This window comes from Capra hircus, chromosome 24 (assembly GCF_001704415.2).
Source record: "Capra hircus breed San Clemente chromosome 24, ASM170441v1, whole genome shotgun sequence".
NCBI classification, from domain to species: Eukaryota; Metazoa; Chordata; class Mammalia; order Artiodactyla; family Bovidae; genus Capra; species Capra hircus.
Genome location: NC_030831.1, coordinates 4,123,766 through 4,150,440, shown reverse-complemented (window position 1 = coordinate 4,150,440; position 26,675 = coordinate 4,123,766). Strand labels below are relative to the sequence as shown.

The 26,675-nt window shown below is 36.8% G+C and overlaps 1 protein-coding gene across 1 annotated transcript; it reads left to right on the top strand.

Annotated features, from left to right (window-relative positions):
- Window positions 1,403-25,163, top strand: C24H18orf63 (chromosome 24 C18orf63 homolog). The gene is made up of 11 exons (XM_018039345.1): window positions 1,403-1,550; window positions 3,524-3,602; window positions 6,888-6,944; window positions 8,881-8,992; window positions 9,706-9,747; window positions 12,041-12,117; window positions 14,666-14,775; window positions 15,674-15,770; window positions 15,884-15,969; window positions 16,890-17,073; window positions 24,045-25,163. The coding sequence occupies exons 1-11, from the start codon at window positions 1,417-1,419 to the stop codon at window positions 25,161-25,163; spliced, it is 2,097 nt and encodes a 698-aa protein (XP_017894834.1). The 5' UTR covers window positions 1,403-1,416.

The window sequence follows — 26,675 nt, the reverse complement described above, 5'->3', positions numbered from 1 at the left end:
ACTTCATTCATTATTGATGCTCTTTACTTTGGTGAAGTAGATTGAGTTGGCCTTGGAACTTTGTTCTTCATTAAAAAAATTTTTTTTTCCACAACAGTAAGCATTTAGCATAGAGAGAGTAGAAAAACAGAGAGAAGGAAGGAATGTTTCTATTTTTACTATCAGCAATCATCTTAATTAGGTACACCAAATTAATTAACACCTTGTGTGACTTTGTGTTAATCTTTCTAAGAGTACTTGCAGTTTTAAAAGAATTCCATGATCTTTAATAAAGAAAATTTCAAGCACTGTGGTACTTGACTGAGAAAGACATGTGGGAGCCAGAAGGGCAATGCCACCATTGGTCAAATGGCACCATAAGGGTATTTGGTTACTGAGATCAGACCTAAGGCTGGTCACACTCCAGATTCCAGGACTGTTGTTACTACTCTCCTTAAAGAGAGAAAATATATGGATGCATAAAAGATTGAAGTACCAGAATACCAGTTACCTTCCCTGGGTATGTTTGTGTATCCTAGAGAAACTGAGCTGAAATCATTCCACATTGCAGTTTTCTTTTCTGTTATAGGTAAGATAGACCCCAAAGGTATGCCCTGTGAATTATCAACTGTGAAATGTGTCCCACAGAGAAGTTGGAAAGCCAGAGATTAGTGGAAAAGGAAACTAAATAACAATTTAAAGATTTCAGTGAACAATTTTCTTTAGTGTAAAATGGTGAAAAATATATTCTTCAGCTTTGAAATGCTTTATAGAGATAATTTAAAATAGCAGAAGGCTTTGCTATACATTTTGATTTTTTTAAGAAGTATTGTTGTCATAGGAAAGATTTTGTTTTCCTGAAAACAAAGAGAAACTTAATAGCCAAAATTTTTAGAAAGAATTTGTTAAATAAAACCAATATAGCAGAAACATATCTAGTGTCCAGAACAGAATATGCATTTAATACATATTGCTGGTGGTTCGTTATAATATTTGTACTCAAATTATTCTATTTGTTCTCAAATTATTCTATTTGTTATATAGAACTGCAGGTTTAAAATTCTAGATTTTATTTTAGGGGTGGCAGAGTGTTCTGTAGTGTATTGTGATGGTTGCAACCCTGTGGATGTAGTAAAAGCTATTTAATTATACATGGTAAATAGGTGAATTGTATGTGATATGAATTATACCCTAATAAAACTTGTACCCCCCAAATTCTGGATTATCATTAGAAAACCTCAAAGGTAAAATGTAAGTTGTATTTAACTGCTAATATTTGCTAAACTTGTTTTTGCCATCGTATACCAATGCAATATCAAATATTCTGTGATGGATTGAAATGCTTTACCCTATTGGTAAACTAAATAAAAGTTTACTATGCTTTTATTGTTTGTTTTTAAAGGCCTGATTACTGAGGCATTCAGTCAACAGGAAAAGATGAATGATTCTAAGCAGCAGTCACTGTTCTTCATCACACTTCCTGATTTACACAAACTCTGTGCTGTCAAGATAATATTGAGTAACGGAGTGGCAGACACTGAGATTAGGAGTAGACAAATGAAGATATGCAGGTAAAAAAACACAGTCTGGTAACTAACACTTTCTAAACTTTTTACATCTGTAAGAGGTGTTTTAATAGTATCTCCTTTAAAGCAAGATACTCATTTGCTAAATTATACAGTTTTAGAATAAAGGAATTCAGTATTGTTCTGACCAAGTATATTGAATTACATTTAAGGGAGGACTTAAAGTACTTCAGATAGAATATATCACCTTTGAGTCTTTATATTTGTGGTTTCTTGTGTGTTATTTTAATTTAAAAATTTAATAGACATTGATGAATTAAATCAATGGATTAAGTCAAAACCTAGTCCTAAGTTTTGGGAGATAGTCATTAATAACTGTTTATGAAGTACCTACTGTTTATGAAGTACTTCAGGAGATACTGTAAACATTTTAGATTAATATAATTTTTAGATTTTTAGATTGATGTAGGAGTATTTCTCCAAGAATTATCTTGAAATATCTAACCTAAGATAGTCTTTGGAAAACACTTCTAGAAGTTGACGCCTAAAGTATAACACTGAAGACCCACCATGTATTAGTCCCTTAAATTGTTTGAGACACTCAAGGAAGAACTCTTAGAATACATAACAAGATTATATCTCTAATTGAATTTCTTAGAGAGGAGCAAACACTTATAAGATGGCTAGGAGTCAGAAGTAAAATACTCTTGGGTGTCCTCCATTTTGCTCTTATTTATAAAACTTGTCTTCTGACCACTGTGTATTTTCCCACTCAAGTACATCCAGGAATCTGTACGCTTCCTGCTAAGGTATAATTTGATACCCACTGAGCATTTACTTGTGACCCCTTAGGGAAGCAAATAAGTAGAAAACCTTAAGAGAGATTTTCTGCCATTCACTCTCATATTGAAGGTGGTCTTGCCCGTAGAGAGGGGTGCCTTGACTCATCGCCCCAATAACTGACAAAGAGGCTAGAACAGAAGGACAAAGACGTGGTTGTGTCAGACAAAGGCACATCTTGTACAAGCACGTCCTGGGGATGTCCCTGGTGATCCAGTAGCTAAGACTCTGTGCTCCTTGGGCAGGGGGCCCGGTTCGATCCCCCCTTGGGGAACTAGATCTTGCATGCTACAACTAAGTTCACACTGCAACTAAAAGATCCTGTGTGCCTCAATTAAGACACGGCATGGCCTAATACATAAACATTAAAAAAAATAATAATAAGCCTGCTGCACCACAGTTCCAACAAAGATGAGCCTAGCAGAAACACGTTGACCATCTCACGTTTTGACATAACCCCACACATACGTGCACTCCTAGCCTTTAAAATTTGTTTCCTTGATGATTAATAATTTTGAAAATTTTTGTATTTCTACATCTATTCCCTTTTGTGTTTTTCCCATCTTTTCTAGTAAAATTATTGATGGTAATTTGAATTGTAATGATTGTTGCTATAAGTTCATTTGTCTTTTGAATACTAAACTAAAACCACTACCCACTTCATTTTCCTTCAAAAAATTTCCATTTTGAAGGGAAAGAATCTAGTCAATAGTTCTGACACTGAAGTAGTTGATAACTACGCTGTTCCTTAGACTCTTTTCTCCAGTGCTTCTGACCACCACTTTAAAAAAGGAAAATGGAAGAAATAGGAGTTAGAAGAGCTGAAGTCTTCATAGTGCTTAGACTTTTTCAAGTCTATACTTAAAATAGAAATGAAGTTTTAAAAGAGAAATTTTAGTTTACAGATGAAAGGGTTAGGAAACAGATGTGCAGACAAGTTTTTATATTAATATCATATCTAAAACTTTATAGTTCTCTCAATTCAAATCTTGGCTAATTGCTTACAGTATTCAAGGTACCATGCTAAGTGTGGAGAGACATACAGAAATCTATAATACAGTCCCTGCCTAGAAGAAGCTTAAACTTTTCATTGGAACTAGCAATTTCTAAACGTTCTGATACAATGAAAACAGAGGGTGGGCACTCTGCTTTAAAATTAATACATTTCATCTCCACAGGCAGTTGCTGTTTTTGCACCAAGATATCCTTACATCACCTGTACCTGGCATATTTACCCAAATTTGGGTGGTGATGGCGGTTAGTATTGTAACATTTTATACAGTATCATTTATAATCATTTAGAACAATATTGATAAGCATTAATTTGGGTATTAATTATAGCTCAAACTGAAGACAGTTTATGAGGACTAATTACATTGTGTTGTAGGTTGATCAAAACATTAACAGACTTTAACTTTGATATACCTCATGTTTAAGATCCATTTTTGTGGTTCTGAATTCATATTTAGTTTTCTCTGAGGTTGATATTAAAATAAAGATTAAGCAACGTAGATGTCCATCAGCAGATGAATGGATAAGAAAGCTGTGGTACATATATGCAATGGAGTATTACTCAGCCATTAAAAAGAATACATTTGAATCAGTTCTAATGAGGTGGATGAAACTGGAGCCGATTATACAGAGTGAAGTAAGCCAGAAAGAAAAACACCAATACAGTATACTAACACATATATATGGAATTCAGAAAGATGGTAATGATAACCCTGTATGCAAGACAGTAAAAGAGACACAGATGTATAGAACAGTCTTTTGGACTCTGTGGCAGAGGGAGAAGGTGGGATGATTTGGGAGAATGGCATTGAAACGTATAATATCATATAAGAAATGAATCACCAGTCTAGGTTCGATGCAGGATACAGGATGCTTGTGATGCACTCAGAGAGATGGTATGGGGAGGGAGGTGGGTGGGGGGTTCAGGATTGGAAACACATGTACACCTGTGGCGGATTCATGTTGATGTATGGCAAAACCAATACAGTATTGTAAAATAAAAAATAATAATAAAAAAATAAAGATTATCAATGAATAAAATATGTTAACAGCATAGTTTTTAAGATAGCACAGACTTAATCCTTTTTTATATTTTATTCTTTAGAATTACATTTAATATAAAAGAAGTTCCTTGTTCCAGTAGATCTCCAGTTGTGTTTAAAGAACTTGGGCGAACATGTTTTTTTATTTTGGAAATTTCATTACAGTGTTTTTCTTACTTAGTAAAATTAGAACAAGAAATATATTTTCTGGTGCTGTATATAGCCCTTAATCTGAGATTTTAATTTCCCAGAAATTAATATTTATTAACAATGCTGATAGTTCAAAATCTTTAGTTTTTTTATTTTTCTCTAGGTTTTAGGTTTATATCTATTTTTTATCTTCTCATTCTTAATATGGCTTTTAAGAAAGACAAGATGTTAGTGAACAAGTAGACAGTAATGTCTCTCTATTCTTTTCTACCTGAAAAACTTAGGAAAAGAGTATCCTAATCTTCGCAAGAAGAAGAAAGTCACTATATAAAAATATGTTTTGAACTTTCTCTTGATCTTCCACTTGTGTCTATTTTCCTTATTCATGTCTAAGAAATAATTGTTTAATAAGAAAAGTATTAAATATTTATAACATGAAATTTACTGGCCTTTTCCTTTATATGGTTTCTGGATTCAGGTCATTTCCAGAAAGGTTTTCCTCACTTAGAAATGTACCCACAGATTCTGTTGGGTTTCCCAGAAAGCTCATTTGATTTCTTCTGTAAGACGACACTTGTAGCACTTCATTGTCTTTAACTTCATTTGAAACAGTCGTTAGACTTAATTGTGACAGCTGTCATATCAATGTGCATTTTTTAAAATCAAAATTGATACATTTTTGTGTAGCCATTTTAATATTGAAGATGCAAGAAAAAAGCAACACTTTCAGTAAATTATACTTTATTATATGAGAAAGGTGGGCTTCCCTGGTGGCTCAGATGGTAAAGAATCTTCCTGCAATGCAGAAGACACAGGTTCAATCCCTGGGTCGGGAAGATTCCCTGGAGAAGGAAGGCAACCCATTCCAGTATTCTTGCCTGGAGAATCCCATGGACAGAGGAGCCTGGTGGGCCGCAGTTCACGGGGTCATAAAGAGTCGGACGTGACTGAGCGACTAACACTATACCAGAAAGGTAAAAAGCAGCTGAAACAGCAAAAAGATCTGTGCGGTGTATGGAGAAGGTGCTATGATTGACCGAACATATCAAGTGGTTTACAAAGTTTCATGCTGGAGATTTCTCGCTGGACAATGCTCCATGGCCAGATAGATCAGTTGAAGTTGATAGTGATCAAATCGAGACATTAATTGAGAACAATCAATGTTATACCATGTGGGAGATAGCTGACATACTCAAAATATCCAAATCAAGCACTGAAAATCAGTTGCACCAGCTTGGTTATGTTAATCACTTTGGTGTTTATATTCCACATAAGTTAAGCAAAAAAAAACCTTGAATGTATTTCTACATGCAGTTCTCTACTTAAACATAATGAAAAGCTTCTGTTTTTAAAACAAATTGTTATGAGGGATGAAAAATCGATACTATACAATAAGGTGGGACTAAAGAGACTGTGGAACAAATGAAATGAACCACCACCAACCACAACTAAGCCTGGTCTTTATTCAAAGAAGGTGATGTTGTGTATATGGGGGGAGGGTGGGATTGGAAGGGAGTTCTCCATTATGAGCCCCTTCCAGAAAATCAAATGATTCATTCCAACAAGCTGCTCCCAGTTAGACTAACTAAAAGCAGCACTCGACAAAAAGTGTCTGAAATTAGTCAACAGAAAAGGTGTAATCTTCATCAGGATAGTACAAGACTGCATGTTTCTTTGATGTCCAGGCAAAAGCTGCTACAGCTTGTCTGGGAAATTCTGATTCGTCTGCCATACACACCAGAAACTGGACTTAAAGATTTCTTTTTGTTTACAAAGTTCTCTTAATGGAAAAAAATACCAATTTCCTGCAAGACTGTAAAAGGTACCTGAAATAGTTCTTTGCTCAAAAAGATAAAATGTTTTGGGAGGATGGAATTATGAAGTTGCCTAGAAAATGGCAGAAGGTAGCAGAACAAAATGATGAATACATTGTTCAATAAACTTATTGGTGAAAATGAAAAATGTGTCTTTTAGTTTTGCTTAAAAACCAAAGGAGCTTTTTGGTCAACCCAATATTTCAGGAAGAGAATGATTATCACTTGCTTCTTTCTCTACTGCTGCTGCTGCTAAGTCACTTCAGTCGTGTCTGATTCTGTGCGACCCCATAGATGGCAGCCCACCAGGCTTCCCCGTCCCTGGGATTCTCCAGGCAAGAACACTGGAGTGGGTGGCCATTTCCTTCTCCAGTGCATGAAAGTGAAAGTGAAAGAGCATAGGAACTGTTAGGATGATGGTCCTCTGCTGTGTTCTGCTATATAAATGTTTAAATTCTTTATGTAGTGCGTTATTTAATAATATACTTAAGTCATTTTTATAAATATGGATTTCTTTTTAATAGATAACATTTTATAAAGCTGGAAAACTTAATGCTTATCTGGAAGAATATGAAGCTAAGGTAAGTTTTTAAAAGGATAATAATTCCAGATGTTTTATTGATTTTGTATATTCAATTTATTTTGTCAGTAAACAACAATTGGAATATCTTTCTCATAAGTTGTTTCTATGCATGTGAAAAAACTAATATTTTCTCTCAGGACAATTTTTGGGGGCACATTTAATAGAGAAAAGGGGAAGAGGCTTAATTTTGTTGGGTACTTTATTACAGGCATTTTATGTGACATAATTTCATTTGTCATCTCTATTTTCCAAGAAATGAATATCCCATGTTTACAGATAAAGAAACTGAAACCCAGAGAGGTAAAAAAAAAAAAAAAAAATTGTCCACAATCATATAGCTAATAAGTAATGGAACAAAAAAATATAGATTGTATTCCCCATGGTGATGAGTGTCTGGATCTTAGCAAAGAAAAAAGGAAATGAATACTTGAAGTAGAGCACCTCTCATGTCTCAATACTCAGGCTGCTGAGATTTTGCTAGAGCTCCCATCATGTCTCTGCATGGGTGTCTGAGGCACTGTATCCTTGGTTATTCTAGCAGCCTGTCCCGGTATCACTGCTGGCCTCTGTTCCTAGATCTAGTGGAGTTTGGAATGGTGAGGTTTTTGGTCATCTTCAAGATGAAATGCTTTAAGATCTAGGAGAATGATGAGGTCTCAATAATACCCAGAGATGCTTTGCAGTTCCCTGAGAAATACCTGAATAACCTGAAAGCTGATTTTAGCCATCATATACCATCTGTGGGAAAGCAGTGTTCTTCTCACCTGTGTTGAGCCTGCACAGTTATGCTCAAATTGTCTTTATCTGGATACTTTGTACATGAGTAATAATCACAGCAGATAGTTATTGAACATCTATGATACACTGAGCACTTTGCTTGTTTCTGGAGATAAAGCTGGGGACCTGATAAACTTCTTGCCCTTGGGAATCTTAACATAGAAAAATAATTTCCTCCTTTTTATTTATTGGGTGATAGTTCTTGGCTCTCTCACTTTTGTGTTGCTAACAAACGCAAAAGTTTTCATCATGTTTTCATCTGAGCTGCATTTGCAAGAGTGTTTGCTCATGTGAATATGCTATTACATATGCAACTGAAATACTCAAGGAGGGACTCCGCTGATCTCAGAGTTTTCTCTCTGTGCAGCTCTCTTTTCTCAATACTCTGCCCTCCAAACTCTAGCTACTGTGGCCTCCATGGATTCTCAGTTCTGTCCTTTCAACCCAGGGAGGCTGCTGCCTCTTCCGGGATTCCCCCTCCCTGCACTGCAGCCTGGAAAGCCTCTTTAATCAATATGCTCGGGTCTCATGAGTTTCCCAACTCCTAGGGGTTTGTCTTTTTCTGTTGCTTGATGGCCTGTGTGTTGTGAAAAATTGTTTCATTTAACTTACCCAGTGTTTTAATTATTTCAAGTGGGACAATGTGTCTGGATCCCATTGGTCATAAGTGAATATTCTGACCTTTGAAAATTGTGTGCAAGTAGAGATACTTGTTGCACTATATCTGGTACAAACACGTACAAACTGCTGGTTCCATGTGTGCTCATGTAAACGTTTAACTTTTTTGATATTGGACTAGAGTGAACAGTAATAAGACATGTTACAACATAGTTCTGGCCGGCTTCCTTTGTGCAGAGCAGAGTACAAAGTAAAGTGTAAGGTTCTAGCACATGAGCTCCAAAGATTTAGGCTTATTGAGGCAGGATAAACTGGTAGAATTTGGCCATTACAGTCATAGTGTCAACGTGAATATATTTGAACACTTCTTTAACTTCAGAACCAGATAGGATTAGCTGGAGTGATGACTGTAACTTCTACCCAAGATAGCCCAGTTTTGTTGGGAGGTGATCTAAGCACACAGACATTTTCTCTGAGTTTCTAGGATAGTATAACAATTACTGTGAACTTGCCCATATTTTGTGCTTTAATATTTTTAGGTGGAGGCTCCACAACAAGTAATTCCTGTAATTCTTCAAAACTGCCTTTCATATTCACTCACGGCTAGACTTGCTCCAGCCTGGAATAAAGCTGGCCATCTCTTGATACAAGGTGACTTTATCTCTTTCAATCATTAGGGCTTTCTGAACCAGATTACTTCTATTGTGTACGTCTGTTTTTAATTTCAAAATATATTGTTTTTAGGGAATTTTTTTTTCAAAAAAATTTTTTTATTTTGTATTAGGGCATAGCTGATTAACAATGTTGTGATAGTTCAAGGTGAATGGTAAAAATATTCAGCCATACATATATTATACATGTATCCGCAGGGAGTGGTTTTTAAAGCATAGCCCCAACCAAACATTCTTAAGCAAGGCCCCATCAACAAAAGTGTCCTCTCCTTCCTTTGCGATTATATCCAGAGGAGGTCTCCTAGTGTTTCTATGGAAAAAAGTGGTTTTATTATAGAATACTTAATGTTTAAAAGGAATAAATATAAGTTATGGAGCACTGTAATAAAACAAACACAAATTATTAGTGTTGTTGGAACCAAAAGTCTGTTCTTAATTTTGTGTTGTGATCTATTTTCTAAATATTTTACATCAAGAAAAAATATTTGCAGGAAGAATTGAGTATTTCTGTCTTTTTAATATGAGATATTTTTGAGTGTTAAATTTTTTTCTCTGAACTGTCATCATATATTCATTTGTATAAAACTGCATTGTAAAGCATTTTCTGCAGCTTTGATAACTTTGCATAAGGAAGTTATATTAAGCATGATGTATGAGTTTTAATAATATGGTATATCCTATGAATTTTTTAAGGAAGAGAATTTCTTTCTCAGATGGGAAAGCAAAGTGCTGTTGGTAAGTAAAAATATAAAAGTTAATAGATAAAACATTAATAAAATAGTTGTTTAAAAAGTGTTATAGATTGTTGGGTTATTAAAATCTTGATGATTAGCTTATATCAAAAGTTAATCAGATACTGTTATAATAACAGTTTCACTCAGGAAATCACTTCTGATTCAAAAATATATATTCTTCATGAGAAAAAAATTCACTTTTCTTAGTTGAAATAAAAGCTGCATTTTAAATTTCTCTAGTTAAAATTATAACTAAAAAATAGTTTAATTTTGTAGGTATTTATAATATATAGTCTCTAGAACCATATTGTAAGAATTCTTTAGTACTGTTGTAAGTAAAAGCTTTGGTTTTTCTTTTTATGAGTACATGATTCTTGTTTTTTACAAAAGATTAAAGCTCAACATTCAGAAAACTAAGATCACAGCATCTGGTTGCATCACTTCATGGGAAATAGATGGGGAAACAGTGGAAACAGTGTCGACTTTAATTTTGGGGGCTCTAAAATCACTGCAGATGGTGATTGCAGCCATGAAATTAAAAGACGCTTACTCCTTGGAAGGAAAGTTATGACCAACCTAGATATCATATTCAAAAGCAGAGACATTACTTTGCCAACAAAGGTCCATCTAGTAGTCAAGGCTATGGTTTTTCCTGTGGTCATGTATGGATGTGAGAGTTGGACTGTGAAGAAAGCTAAGCACCAAAGAATTGATGCTTTTGAACTGTGGTGTTGGAGAAGACTCTTGAGAGTCCCTTGGACTGCAAGGAGATCCAACCAGTCCATTCTGAAGGAGATCAGCCCTGGGTGTTCTTTGGGAGGAATGATGTTAAAGCTGAAACTCCAGTACTTTGGCCACCTTATGTGAAGAGTTGACTCATTGGAAAAGACTCTGATGCTGGGAGGGATTGAGGGCAGGAAGAGAAGGGGACGACAGAGGATGAGATGGCTGGATGGCATCACCGACTCATCTGAGTGAACTCTGGGAGTTGGTAATGGACAGGGAGGCCTGGCCTACTGCAGTTCATGGGGTTGCAAAGAGTCGGACACGACTGAGCGACTGAACTGAACTGAAAGAGACACAGATTGGTCTAATCTAACTCTTTCATTGAGACGCGTGCCTCTATTGCAGGTAGACAGATTCCTATCAGTAGTCCAGAGATGGCAGACAGAGGGAAATCCTGAGCCAAATAGACATTGTCAGTCATGGTTTTCACCAGCATTTGACCATAGCCTTAAATCTACATGTAATCCACAGACTGTTCCATCTGAGTTGGCTTTCAAGCTGAAGCCCGTTTGCCCCTCTTGCTCTGGGTTTGTGTGTAAGTTGGGCAGTGGCAGTCTCTGTGCTTCAGCTCTGGATGAATGAGTTCTTTTACTTGTCCCCAAACACTATCGGGAGACTCAGCTGTTGGAGAGCACTCCTCACTCATGTGTTAGAACTTTTTCTTTTAGTTTTATTGAATGTAATATTCTATAGCAAAACTTACACTGTAGATGTGTAGCTCATTGGATTTTCACAAACTAATAATATCCTTATAACCAGTTCTCAGATCAAGAAATGAACATTACCAGTACACCAGAAGCCCCCACATGTTTTATTTCAGGTAGCACTATCTGACTTAGATGTTGTTGTGGAGTCACTAAATCAGGTCCGATTCTTTGCGACCCCCTGGACTGCAGCACACCAGCCTTCCCTTTCCTTCACTATCTCCTGGAGTTTGCTCAGATTCATGTCCATTAGTCGATGATGCTATCTAAGCATCTCACGCTCTGCAGGCCTCTTCTCCTTTTGCCTTCAATATTTTAATTATGAGAAAGCAAGATAGAGGCCTTGGGGCTCTGAAAGATTTGAAATATATCTGCCAGTATATTTGAGGACATTTGTTAGTAAGTGAAAAACATGGGATGGTACCTATTCTAATTTAAGAAGAGTCTTCATTTTTCACATATAATAAATGTCAGGCTTCTAGGAGGTATCTGCTGAGTTTTCCTCTCATCTGTGGGATGTCTCATTTTTCTCATTGTAACTGTGCCCTACACATTATACCCACATATGTACTGTTCTGTGCATTTGTCTTCTTTTAGATGTCTCATCTGTAGACCATCAAATAATATAATATATTCACCATATAAGGTGACTATTTGAATTTTACCATGTGTGAAAAAAATTAATTCTTAACTGAATTTCTAACTTAAATAAATTGAGTTGATTTCTTATGTTACTAAAATACTTAATTTGTTAGGTTGGAGTAATAATTCCAGAAAGTTCATGGTTAATAATTTTATTTTCAGTGTTAGATATCAATGTAACATCAACTCAAGTTTGTCTAAGCATAGAAGCTCACACAATCAGACTGCCACCACCTCAGGTACCACATATTTTCATTTCTTAATATATAATTAATGTATGTTTATTACTATATATTTAATAAATATATTATCATTACTGATATGCTGCTACTGCTGCTGCTGCTGCTAAGTCACTTCAGTCGTGTCCAACTCTGTGCAACCCCAGAGATGACAGCTGATATGCTAGGAGGTTTTAGTTTTTAATAAGAGTGATGATAAATTTTTTATTATCAAAATCCATAAATCCATATTATTAAATAGTTGACATATTGATATTGTGTTAAATCTGTTTACCAAAGAAAACATCATTCTATCAGTTTAACACTGATCTACTTATGTTATTCCTTTGCTCAAAAATCTTTTTAGGTAGCATTCAAGACTCCACAACGCTGCCTTGCTTCAGCACCTGCTCATTGCCTTTTTTTCACCTCCAAATATTAAAAGTGCTATTTCAGCTCATACTAAATATATTAATAATAAACCCACATTGGCATTATTATAGTTTTTTTCATCTTTTTTTTTTGCACCTAACACTTTTTGCCTTCTTAGTAGAAGAACATGTCTTCTATTTTGCTTATTCTCATAGCACCCCATATAGAAACTTTCACATTAATGGTAACTCAGTGAGTGTTATTTTTCTTCTTCTGTGACAGTGGTTCTCAACAGAGAGAGGTGGAGGGTGAAATGAGTGATTTGTTCCCTGAGAGACATCTGTAACATCTGCAGAAAACTTGGCTATCACTAGGTGGGAGGGTGTGTTGCTACTGGCATTAAGTGGATAGAGGCCAGGATGCCACTGAACGTTCTAGAGTACACCGGAGCACCTCCACTCCCATTCCCACCAAGAGTTTTCCAGCCCAAATGATCAACAGTGGCCACACTAAGAAAGCCCAGGCACAGGACAGAAGACTCTTCTTTGCTTAGAGTGCCCCTTGAGGTGCTATACACTCTGCTTGTTCTTCAGAGACCAGCTCAAACGCTGCTCCATTCATTTCTCTATAACTTTTTGATTACTTGTTATGTTAAGGCAATAGACAAGTCAGAAATGAATAGATCTCTGTTCCGGCCCTCAAGAGTTATGTAAGCCAGTAGGAAAGCTGACCTGAATATAAGTAGCTGGAGTTGCTGCTGAGTCCATGCTCTTACTGCTCCTGCATGGCAGGCCAGTAGATTGAAGCACGAGGTGTTTGGGCAAAGACTTGTCAGCAGATGGAGGGCATGGTGGACTAGCGTTCCAAAGAACCATCTTACCAAGTTTCAGCTCAGGTTGCTTTTATACTAAAGAGGGAGCAGGTGTGGCTAGTTGTTACAAACCCCTTGGTGCCCGAATCCTTTGTTCTTGGCAGCTGTCCATGTCAGTCAAGTCACGATCTTCCTATAAACCTCCAACAAGACAAAGTTTCCAGAACTTTCTAACTCTTTATGAATGAAAAGTGTTATACCTTTCAAGGTCAGGCCTGGGAGACAGGGCTTGAGAATGGGCTATCACATATATTTCAGGTTGGTTCTTCTCTGTCACAGAGACAGTGGCATAATGTGAATATCTTGTACTGACAAGGAACCTCCCTAAAGCTCCAAACCCACTGTGATCTTTCACCCACTAAAACCACACTATGCCTCACCATGTATATTTCTAGTATCTCCATTAATCTCAGAAACGCAGTGGAAATTCAGAGCACAATTAGTCACTGAATGTGGAGGAAAAGGATCTAGATCTGGGCCTGTAAGGTTTGTATCGGCAGAATGCAGATAAATCAGTGTGGGGGCAGTGCTTTAAGCCAGGGCCTTGTTACAATGCTGATGGCTTGTCCAGGAATTGGAAAATTGGCTGGGTCAGCTGGAGTTCATTGAGAAGCAGCAGGCAGTAGAGTTAGAATGCTGTTTCCCTGAAGATGAATGAATAAGAGCGAGAGATGTGAAATGTTCTGTCTAAACACAGTGTCCTCCACCCTTTAATATTTTATTTTGCACCTCACTTGAGGTCTCTCCAACCTCTGCCTCGCTATAAGAAAATGGCCCACACTACCCAGAGTGAGGAGACTGTAAGTGGCGAGTAGTTGCCAGACAGGGCACCTGAGGACACAGAAAACAGCACTCCAGATCCTGGAGAAGGGATTCAAAAGGAGAGTGCAGGTGCTGGCTCTGCCCGCTTGCCTCCAGAAGACCAGAGGAAGGCATAACTCCCTAACACATCCTTGTCCTCCACTTTAAAAAATCTGTTTAAAATTTAATTAAGAAGCTATTCTGATAGAATGTAAATATCTTCCTTTGGACAGAGATTCAGCTCCCACTTAACATAATTAAAGAAACTGAAAGCCAGTTCAAATAAGTACAAAATAGGAAATATTTGATAAACTGTGTAAAGGAGAAACAGGGGTGAGCTGAAACACTGATTACCTTGTGTAAAGTGGTCATACATGATTCAGTGTAACAGGCTTTGAAACTGTTTCTTACCTGATGGTGTATGTGTGATAAATCTTTGTTTTTAATCTGTGTTTTTAAATGTTTCCTTTTGTTTGCCAAACTCTTTGAAGGACTTATGCATTAAATTCTCATTTCTATCAAAAGCTAAGAGAATTTGATATTTCTCAGAGTATTATAAAGAGTTTTGAAACTAACCAGAATGCTGTTATTGAGGAACAGTCCATTTTAAGCAACTGGTGCTATGTTTTGCCAAGGTGAGATTTCAGTTTGTCATATCTAGGGTGGGTTTGGGATATAGTAGTTTTCTCTTATTTTGCTTCAACATTGATATGTGCAAAGTATAAACCATTTTTGTGAATTTTGGAAACTGAATTATAACTCTAAAAAGATATTGAAACAATATTGTCATACTTGCAGAAGCCATCAAATTACTAAAATAATTTTATTACACATTTGTATATTTATTAGATAGACCTCTTTTAAAACAGTAAAATTTCTAGATATACAACTATATATAACATCAATAGAACCTTATAAACATGTACATATAATTAATGATTCATTATCATTTGATATGAGCTAAGTTATAAGTTTATACTATCTTCAAGGGAAAGAATGACTTGTTATTAGCATAAATATGACTATTAGCATGAAATTTTAACCAGATTAGAACTTTAAGTAGTGGCATCTGCATTATAACTTGGTCATTGAAGCAGAGAAGAGGTAGATAGGGAACATAGATTTGCTTCCAATTCATTCAACTCTTAACAAACTTTTCCCTAAAGTCTAAAATTACCAGGCATACCTCTTTGTGGCAACACTGTACTTATTATCATTGTTTTGTGTTTGTAACTGGCGTATTGTTTGCATCAGTTCAACTTTGTTTTTCCTAACATTTCTTTGTTAAGAATTTAATACAATGTTAATTTAGAACTGGGAGCAAATGAGTAGCTTATTACTTATGTGTTGATAGTTGCTAAAATTTTTGAATGCTTTCCAAATCACATAGTTGACTTAAACCAACCCAGGGGTCGAAACCAGTTCTCGTATATCTCTTTGCTTTGGCAGCTGGTTTCTTTACACTAGTGCCACCTGGGAAGCTCCGTGTCTAAGCAATGGCTCATAATATTTTACCAACTGTATTTTTCGTAGTATGAAAATGGGACGAATGATAAGTATTCTTCACACCATACCCCCTGACTGTCCTTTTCACTCATATGAAGATTTCCAGATGCACTGGGATGGCCTGGTAAGGAATAGAAATATATATTACATTAGTAGCTATTTAATTTTGCTTCTTATAATTTAACCTTAAGTTTAGCTTTCACTCAAGAGAATTTCAACTTTGTTCTTAATTTTTAGTATGGCTATAAGCTTCCAGAAGACCTTGGAACTATTGAAATATACTGCTGCATCTACTTCAAAATGATAGGAGAAAGGCTCTTCACGTATCCTTTACAGATGCTCTCTGCCCACCCCAGGATCCAGGCATGACTCCTAGTAGAAAGGAACAAAATAATTGTATAGGATTCTCCCTAGCCAAGGGCTCCCTCCGGTGGCGTATTGGACACTATTGAAAGGGTGGAATTGAAAGAATGTCACTTAATGAAAATTTCTTTTTTGGAGAATTATTTCACAGGCAAAGTTTAGAGGATTTAAATTGCACTTAATGCACCTCATTGATTTGAAAAAATATTTTTCTTGGTGTTATTTTTAAAAGTCTACACACAGAGCACAAGTGCTCAGGTGAAACTCTCCCATCTTCATTAACACTGGTAGCATCATTTTTGTTTCTTTGCATTCTGACCAGCTGGTCTCTAAAAGAAAGAGAGAGGAACCTAGTGTTCTCTTTCTGTATTCTATATTTCCTAACCCAAATCTTAATATAAAGTTGAAGTTAACAGCTATCAATTATTCCCCTTCATTAGATGCCAAGACATTATTCTAAGTCTTCAGAATGTTTTATATCAGAAAAAGTTAACTGCTTTGCTCAAAGAATCACGTTCAGACCTTGAATGCAATTCATATGTGGTGTTTCTCTGTGCTGAATTTTTACTGTTCTTGGAGATGCAACCTGTTTATTGTTTACTGTGAATATTTACATTTATAATCTATGAAGATCATAATGTCTTTTTTATAAATCATTTTTTGGATAGCTTAGTTTGCCAGTCTGTGGCAAGAGCCATATAGTAATAAGGGTACTACTGTGAGTTGTTTTTATTGTGGAAGTTAAATTTTAAAGTAATTAGGATTTAGTTATTTGTATCTTTTTAGCAGTTACAATTTTCAGACCTTTTTACATCAGTTAAAAAAAATGCCATCTCCTATCTGCAAAAAAAATGTCCCATTGTTCTTTAACAATGTTCAGGTACCCTCTCAGTTGCATCAGAAGTCAGCCCATACAGTTCTTTCCAAGGGTAGATATGGAAGGTGTGTTGAAAAGTTTTCTTTCAGATTTAAAATCTAAACTGCCCCATATATGTGGGTTTCCCATAAAGATGACAACTAAACCATGCTACTACACACAAGAACTAACCACACTGCATTTGCAGGTGAGTAGTTTTTCATGTCCTACCAAGTTCTCTAAGACGTGCTCTGCCGTATATTACTCGGATCTTTGCCGTCAGTGATGGACAGCCTAACCCACTGTGCTAGGTCTTTTCCCTCAGTTCGCTGTTTCCCTGCTGCTATTTGTTTTTGTTGTACTGACATTCCTATTGTTATTGTATTTACCTTGGTATTAGGGTAGTTATCGGTCTGTTTCTTCTAACTAATATAGCGTGACTTCCTAGAAGGCAGAGAACATATCCTAAGTTCCTGGTACTTAATATATGTTCATTACATGCTTCTTCAAAGAATCAAAGAATAAATGATATTACAGGATAATTTGGAAACGTCTGCCTCATACAAATCCAAGTTTTCTTCGAAGTTCTGTCATTTCCAGTCCAATTGATTGAGAAAGCCTTTGAATAATTGATAGAAATTGAATTAACTTGAGAACATTTTTATTGTAAGATGATATGCTAAGTGAAATCTTATTTATGAAAAAAATAATAAGCAGTTTAAGCAGTACTGATGAAGAAAATAAGATGGACTGTCTTCACACTCAATAGGATACAATTTCTTTGTCAAAAGGCAACAAAATCAAAAGGGAAGCTTTGGAAGAACAAATGGAAATTTAATTTAAATTTTTCAACAAGAATCTTTCTTTTAAGTGACAGATATAATATGTTTTCATCAGAAGGAAACACAAAGGTTTGAATAATTTGAGCAGTTTGAAATATAATATGGATTACTAGAATATTGCTGAGTCTCCTTTCTTGACTTACTAGCGCCTGGTTTTATTGTAGCCTCCACTGCTCAAATGACTTAGGCTTTCATGTACGTTGACTTGCTATGGCTCCAACAGTATGCCTCATGACATTTTTCGCTTTATATTTTCAAGCCAGATCATATCATCTGTCACTAGGCAGCATGGGGGTCTGGTGTCCTTGGGTTAAGGGTCAACACCTCATATAAATGCTATACAAACATGACAGGCAAGATATCAGGTACTATAGGCAAGGCCATTTCACTGGAAGGTAGTGTGGGTGGGTGAATATCAATTGACATCTTTTTGAACTTTATGAATCTTAAAATTTTGGCCAGACATAACGTTTTCAAGAGTTTAGTTGTTGGCCAAGTCGAAATCTGAGGAATTTAGAAGACATGTCATTACATCATGCACTTTTATCAAATATGTTTCTATATTTATTGACTACCTAATATTTCCAGCCCGTGTCTGTTTTGGAAATGGTGAATGCAGACAATGTATTTGTGAAAATTTGCTTCTTAAATGTAAAAGAACACTTAAATGGAATTTCTGATCTTTATATTGCCTCTGACAATTGGAACATTGACAATGAGAATTTCTCCTACTCAGTTTTATTGAGCGCCTTCTGTATGCCTTCTCATTTAATTACTCTTGGGGTAAAATAGACTCTTGGGGTAAAAAATTGTTTTCTCAATTTTGCAGAAAGGAAAACTGAAGCTCATAGCACTCAAGTAATTCAGCCAAAGCCACACAGTTAAATACATTGAAAAATTAAAACTGAAACCTGAAAAATCAGATTCTTAGTTCTAAAATTGGAAAGTTTAGATTTGTGGTTAAGAGGTCAGGCTCTGGAAACAGGCTGCCTGGGTGTGAACCCCTTATTACTTATATAATCTTGAAAATGAAAGTGAAAGTTGCTCAGTCATATCCAACTCTCTGCGACCCCATGACCTATACAGTCCATGGAATTCTCTAGGCCAAAATACTTGAGTGGGTAGCCTTTTCCTTCTCCAAAGGGTCTTCCCAGCCCAGGGGTCGAATCCAGGTCTCCCGCATTGCAGGCGGATTCTTTACCAGCTGGGCCACAGGGAAGCCCCTGTATAATCTTGGACAAGTTACTTGGTCTCTCTGTGCCTCTATTCCCCCAGCTGTAAAATGGGGCACCACAGTAGTGATAATGCTAGTGCTCATCACAAACTGCGCTCTCCAGTAAGCCTGCTCTGAGACAGAGTCCAGTGTGTGTGATGACTGTTGAGAACCACCCTTGGAATCAACACCTGTGGAAGGCAAGGGAAGAAGACTGGGTGAAGGGAGAAGTCAAAACCAAGGCAGGTACTGAAATTGCCAATCACAGTGGTTCTGCATTGGCCAAAATAGCAGGCCTGTATACCCCCTTCCAGTCTGTTGTTAGATTTGGGCCACCTCGAGACAGGCAAATTCTAGGGTGAGATGGGCGTCGATGGCCGAGGCCGTCTCTGCAGGGGCTGACTGCCAAAGGAGGTTTGCTGATAACACCTGGCAGCGGGGATCCCCCTTCCTGGAAGGAGCTCTATGCAGCACATCACCGTTTCCTTCCCAGAACCAGACTACACGGGGTTTTGTGGTTTTTATTTTTAGATTAGATAATCCTCCTTGGAACAGTTGCTTGTATTTAAACCTTCAGTAAATGTTAGTTTCTGTTATTGCTACCACCTTGTTAGCTCTAGGAGTCATGCAGTACTTAAAAAGAATAAATTTAAAAAATGAAAAATAAATGGATCAAACTGCTTGAAAAAACTCAACTGACTTTAAAAAGGGTTTCATAAATTAGCAGGAGTGCCTAGCCCAATTAGCTTGTAAAAAATAATTATGAGAATTCTCCAAGATACATAAAAGTAATTACTGTAGTATAATGAACTCTTACATGCCTACCATCTGGTTACTCCTTGACATCTTTTTGGAGTGTGGTGTAAACTGTAATATTTTAAAACAAATCCAGGATATACTATTATTTAATTTATAGAGACTTTAGCATTAATGTATGTCTTTCTCTGATAAGAGCTTTTAAAAAAAATTATTTAACAGTAATTCCCATGTGTGTGTGTGTACTTAGTTGCTCAGTCATGTCTGACTCTTTGCAACCCCATGGACTCCTCTGTCATGGGATTCTCCAGGCAAGAATTCTGGAGTGGGTAGCCATTCCTTTCTCCAGGGGATCTTCCCCACCAAGGGATCGAAGCCGGGTCTCCTGCATTGCAGGCAGATTTATTACCATCTGAACCTAGTCATACTCTAATTCCCTATTTATCTCAAAGGTTTATTTTAAAGGTTTTGTTTAAATCAGAATCCAGGCAAGGTCCACTTAATTTGGGTGTTACATCTTTTAAATCTCTTTTATTATATAACATCCCAAACTCCTTTCCCTTTTATTTTTATTTTTTTTAATTTCTTCCCACTGATTTTCTTTTTTTTTTTAATTTAAATTTATTTATTTTAATTGGAGGCTAATTACTTTACAATATTGTATTGGTTTTGCCATACATCAACATGAATCCACCATGGGTATACACGTGTTTCCCGTCCTGAACTCCCCTCCCACCTCCCTCCCCGTACCATCCCTCTGGGTCATCCCAGTGCACCAGCCCCCAGCATCCTGTATCAAACCTGGACTGGCGATTCATTTCTTATATGATATTATACATGTTTCAGTGCCGTTCTCCCAAATCATCCCACCCTCTCCCTCTCCCTCTCCCACAGAGTTCAAAAGACTGTTCTATACATCTGTGTCTCTTTTGCTGTCTCACATACAGGGTTATCATTACCATCTTTCTAAATTCCATATATATGCGTTAGTAGTATACTGTATTGGTGTTTTTCTTTCTGGCTTACTTCACTCTGTATAATCGGCTCCAGTTTCATCCATCTCAACAGAACTGATTCAAATGTATTCTTTTTAATAGCTGAGTAATACTCCATTGTGTATATGTACCACAGCTTTCTTATCCATTCATCTGCTGATGGACATCTAGGTTGATTCCATGTCCTGGCTATTATAAACAGTGCTGCGATGAACATTGGGGTGCACGTGTCTCTTTCAATTCTGGCTTCCTCGATGTGTATGCCCAGCATTGGGATTGCTGGGTCATAAGCCAGTTCTATTTCCAGTTTTTTAAGGACTCTCCACACTGTTCTCCATAGTGGCTGTACTAGTTTGCATTCCCACCAACAGTGTAGGAGGGTTCTCTTTTCTCCACACCCTCTCCAGCATTTATGGCTTGTAGACTTCTGGATCGCAGCCAATCTGACTGGCATGAAATGGTACCTCATTGTGGTTTTGATTTGCATTTCTCTGATAATGAGTGATGTTGAGCATCTTTTCATGTGTTTGTTAGCCATCTGTATGTCTTCTTTGGAGAAATGTCTATTTAGTTCTTTGGCCCATTTTTTGATTGGGTCATTTATTTTTCTAGCATTGAGCTGCAAGAGTTGCTTGTATATTTTTGAGATTAGTTGTTTGTCAGTTGCTTCATTGCTACTATTTTCTCCCGTTCCGAAGGCTGTCTTTTCACCTTGCTCATAGTTTCCTTTGTTGTGCAGAAGCTTTTAATTTTAATTAGGTCCCATTTGTTTATTTTTGCTTTTATTTCCAGTATTCTGGGAGGTGGGTCATAGAGGATCCTGCTGTGATTTATGTCAGAGAGTGTTTTGCCTCTGTTCTCCTCTAGGAGTTTTATAGTTTCTGGTCTTACGTTTAGATCTTTAATCCCTTTTGAGTTTATTTTTGTGAATGGTGTTAGAAAGTGTTAAAGTTTCATTCTTTTACAAGTGGTTCTTTTCCCTTTTATTTATGCCAGTTATTTGCTGGGGAAATGGATCATTTACCCTGGAAAATGTTCCATATTTTGCATTTGAATGATGGTTTCCTTGTTGTCATGTCTTTTAAACTTAACACTTTCTTCCAAGACCCATATTTCCTACAAACCGCTAGCTAAATCTGAGCTTAACTGAATCCTGGTTCGACTTTAATTAAAGAAACTCTCGGGTGGTGCAAGGCACAGAACCAAATTTTAATAGATAAAGCACATTTGATCCATCATTTTGGTTAGTCTTCAAGCTTTATTTAAATATTTCCTTAATTCTAGGCCTCTATTAGATATTTAAATATAGGTTAAAGCTTTTGGTTTCCCTCTGTAATTTTACATTAATGTACAAAGTTATATAAATTGTATACAGTTCTAGAAGTTGAAAGTCACCTAAGCCACAGTGACACCTGGCAGAATAGTGGTCGTCATGCGGTAGAGCATGTGTTTTCTCTTAGGTTATTATTTCACAAAGCTTTGGTTTGTTGATAATTTACGTATTTTAAGTTCTGTGAATTATTTATGATTTCATCTGCTGTTTACATAAGCCCTTTTTGTAGCCTTAAAAATTTTTCTTTAATATAAACCTAGAGGTTTCCCCCTTTGGGCTGTTTACTATATTTTAGAAGTTGAAAGAATGCATAAATAATATATTGACAGGCTAGGGGGCAAAAAAAAAGCCCCTGGAAATTATTTCCATCAGAGGTATATTCCTGGAAAATATTCAGGTATATTTAGGTATATTCCTGAAGACAAAACTGGATGTGAATGTAAACGTTTCAGATACAGATTATAAAACTTTTGAGTTTTATATCAGAATACAAGTAACCTATTCTTATATAAATCTGCCTAGATTGAGTTTTTCTTTTTGTATCTCAAGTAGAATGTATGCTGTTTAACAGTTATTACAGTTTATAAAAACCAAGAGTCTAAAAATGTTCTTGGATTTTCTGTAATTGATTTCAACTTAATTCTTGAACCATATTTTCGTCAAACAGAAAATATTCAGTCTAGGCACTTCAAGATGATTTAATCACTTCTGACAGAGCATCTTTCTGAGATAGAATTTTATGCAAATTTAGAAATCATTCTCCCCGTGGTAGCATCTGTGTACAGAGGAAAGCCTCGTGGGGTCAGGTTGGTGGTGTGTGGTGAAGTGCATGTGGTATATTTACCTAATATTATCCACACCCGGAAAGTGACAGTCCTAAGCTCTGTTTCCAGACAGCTACAAAGCTGGTGAGTGGACACTTGGACTTCTGCTAAGTCTGCCACCAAAATTCCAAAGTCATCCATAAGTAAACCTTTCAGCAGAAACTACAGAAGTATGACTTTACCTCGCTTCTTTCTTCCAAATATTGTATGAGTGCATCTGATTGGTTGATCTTAAATCACATCCTGAACCCTAGCTGCAAAGGAGAAAATGTTCATTTTAGATTTCTAGGCTCTAGAAAGAGTGCTAAGAGAAGGAAACGGAGTTACTGCTTAAAGCCTGCGAAGTTCCTGTTTGGCATTTTTATAAATAATAGTGATGATTACACAGCAGTACAGTGGGGGATATACTTGATGCCACTGAATTGTGTGCTTAAAAATGGTTAAAATGGTATATTTGATTTTTTTTTTACCACAATTTGTTTAAGAAGACTATGAACACTTGTTTCTCCTTGATATATCTGACAAGTCAGCTTGACAAATATTTCCAAAACGCTTCCAGGTACCAGGAACTCTAATAGGCAATGAGAAGACAAAATGATTAAGACAGTCACTGCCCTATAGTCAATATCATACTTACTCTGAAAGGCCCAGTGTAAATGCCTCTTCCATTACTTTAATTTCTTTGAATAAAGTGTTTTGTTAGTAACTGTGTGGAGGATTTAAGAATGTGAAGGATGTAAGAATAAGTAATGCATGGTTTTCCTACCCTCAAAGAGTCTAGTACTTACTTAGGAGAGTGAATACGCACACTAACAGGCCAGAGCGCTACACTGTCCTCTTTTTTTTGTTGTTGACAAATACTGATAAATGATCTTTGGGAAGCTGAAAGGGAAAAAAACGAAGAGAAGAGAGACATTCTGAGGGAGAAAGACGCATGAGCCCGTTTGAAACACAACGGTAGTAGCTAAGTGTATAGTTTTTACAGTTTGGAACACAACTTCATCTTAAAACATTATCTTGAATGGATAGTATTGAAAGTAGGATACAAAGCATAAGAAACGCACACATGTCTCAATAAGGCCCATTTGTTTTTTGTTTTTCTTTAGCTGTTCTATACATTGTAGTGTTACTTTCTATTCTTACCTTGATGATATTTTATAAATTATTCATTTTCCTTTAAGGGCAGTTTTATATTTTCTAATGTTTATCCTTCCAGGAAAACAAAGTCAAGCCGCCCAATCTAACCGCTGAACAGAGGTTCAGGTCCTCTCCAGCTCAAGCCCCTTCCACAAGACCCGCGGGGGCCCCAGGCTTCCCGCCGTGCTCAGTAGCTGCGGGCCACAAGGGGGCGCGCTCGGTCAGCCCGCCGAAGCCCTCGGGGTCCTCCGCTCTGCGCCTCCAACCAGAGTCTGTTCTGAGCAGCAAGAAACCGCCGTCTGACCAGGCCGCACAAGTGCTGGAAGTACCCAAGCCCACCAGAGGAAATGCTCAAGTTCAAGACACAAACTTTAGCTCCCAACGTAATATTGCCCCTAGATTCATACCAGTTTTCAAAAGTCGACCGTTACAGATGACCAAAAGTATCTTAGCACCTGAGAACCCGAGAAGAAAAGAACGTGTTAATACAGAATCTAAGTTGTTTTCACTGAAATCTAGTGAGATCCCGGACGATAAACTGAATTTAGATCCAACTACTGGAAAAAGACCTAATCATAGCATTCAGATGAAGGGTAAAAATCTGAATCTCAAGACTTGTAGGTCTCTGCCAGAAAAAAACACTGAATCCTATGGAAATATGACAAAAAAACCCCTTTCTAGTGGAAAATCATTGATCACGAGTTTAAGTGAAAGTAAACAGCTGTCTAATAGTTCAGTATTTCAGATGCCAACTAGCAATTTAGGTGTAATAAAAAGTGCAGCTGGCTCCCAAGTGAATGGTAAAGAGAATTTGACAAGCAAATATATAACACAAATTTTAGGGAAAAGCCATGAGTCACTAAAAGTGAAAAGGCGACCACATATTTTTGAGTCAGACACAGATCCGGAAGATTCACAACCACTACAGCCACAATCAATTGACCAAACTAAAGAAGTTGATGTAACTGACCACCAATTAACAGTAAGCAGAGCAGCCCCCAAGTCCAAAAAGAAGTTATGTCAGAACTCTCCAAAAACGTCAAAGAAGCCTCACTCCAATACTGTCCTTTGTGGACAACCCCATGCTAGGAAACAGGTAAAAAACCAAAACACAGTTTTAATCTGGGGCCACTCATCATGTGATACACTTTTAAACCCCCTAAATAAAGATTTAAATGATTTGCCAAAGATCTCCTAGAAACACACTGAGAATCAGAGTATCTAACACACCTGCAAGTATATACGATTAATTTATAATAAAAAGTGATTCTTCAATCTGGTTACAGGTACATCACTTGGACGAATCAAAACCCAAGAAGTCTCTCATTCCTAAAGCTTAGGACATGGATGTGAAAGAAGGAAATATCCACCAGGTAACTTCGGTGATATCTTCTGAGTCGTTTTTTTATGACATTACCCAAATTGGAATCATCAAGATTAGGGGTCCCCCGTCTCATGTACCAAAGGAGCTACCTTTAATTCCTTGAAGCCTTAAAATCTAGGAAAGAGTAAATGGTGGGGACAGTACAGCCCTTGACAAAGGACTGCGCAGCAGCTGTGGTGCGTTGTAAGAGGGCCCTACAGAGGGGTAAGGTAGAGGGGCCCCATCGCTGGCTCTCACCCACTGTGTTCTGGGCTCTCAGCAGACTAAGAGGAGGGCGCTGCAGCAACAGACTGCCTAAAGGTGTAATATTCCACAGCTGTCAGAGCACCTACCTTTTGGACTCTCACCCAAGATAACTAACTTCAAATGATGTTTCCAAAGTTAATCATTAAGTTCAAGTTTACTCAAAGAATTTTACAGTGCTGGCTAAAGTTAAACGTGAGATTTAGCTGAACATGCTGAGTCCACAGCTCTGAAATCACAAAACTGTGCATCTGGAAAAAGCATTTTATTTTGTCCTGCCATCTGGTTAATCTAAGAACAAACATATGACTAAAATATACACAAATACTTTTCTGCATAGAACTGCTGGAATATTTTCAATTCAAATTTATTGTGAACAAACTAGAAAGCATTTTCTTATTTTCTCTCCCAAATGCTATTTCTCTCCATAATTAATAGAATTTTAGCCTGATTTGAATTAACCGAAAGATAATTAAGTCTATTTTCATTTATTTTATAATTTTATGGTTCATGTAGTTTTTGATATCTTTCTTTAAACAACCAGTAGGTGGTTGAGGAAAAAGTTTTATTTCCATTGTGTAAGATAATGAAATCTACTCTGGGTTTCATATTGTTTTAGAAGTATCGCACTTTGCCACTTTGGATTTTGCTGTTGTTTAGTCTCTAAGTCCTATCCAACCCTTGCGACTCCATGGTCTATAGCCCTCCATGCTCTGTCCGTGGGATTCCCCAGACAGGAATACTGGAGTAGCTTGCCATTTCTTTCTCAAGGGGATCTTCCCAACCCAGAGATCAAACCCACATCTCTCGAGTTTCCTGCATTGGCAGGCAGGTTCTTTATCACTAGAGTCACCTGGGAAGCCCTCTTTGAATTATATAAGACCTAACACAATTTTTAACAATTAAATAATCATTCCATCAGCTAGGAAGAATAACATGATGAGAAAAATCATAGGATATTATTATAGAAAACAATATCCCCCAAATATAAAATTAATATATATGCCTATAAAATTTTTGAATAATACAAAACAGGTTCAAGAAAAGGTAAAAAATAAAAAACCACCTGCAATCCCTCTTTAC

Excerpts from the sequence above, each read along its gene's own strand:
- C24H18orf63 (XM_018039345.1), top strand. The coding sequence starts at position 1,417 with ATGAATGATTCTAAGCAGCAGTCACTGTTCTTCATCACACTTCCTGAT. Across the intron at positions 8,993-9,705 it reads TGGCCATCTCTTGATACAAG|GAAGAGAATTTCTTTCTCAG; the intron begins GTGACTTTATCT and ends GAATTTTTTAAG. Across the intron at positions 9,748-12,040 it reads GGGAAAGCAAAGTGCTGTTG|TGTTAGATATCAATGTAACA; the intron begins GTAAGTAAAAAT and ends TTTTATTTTCAG.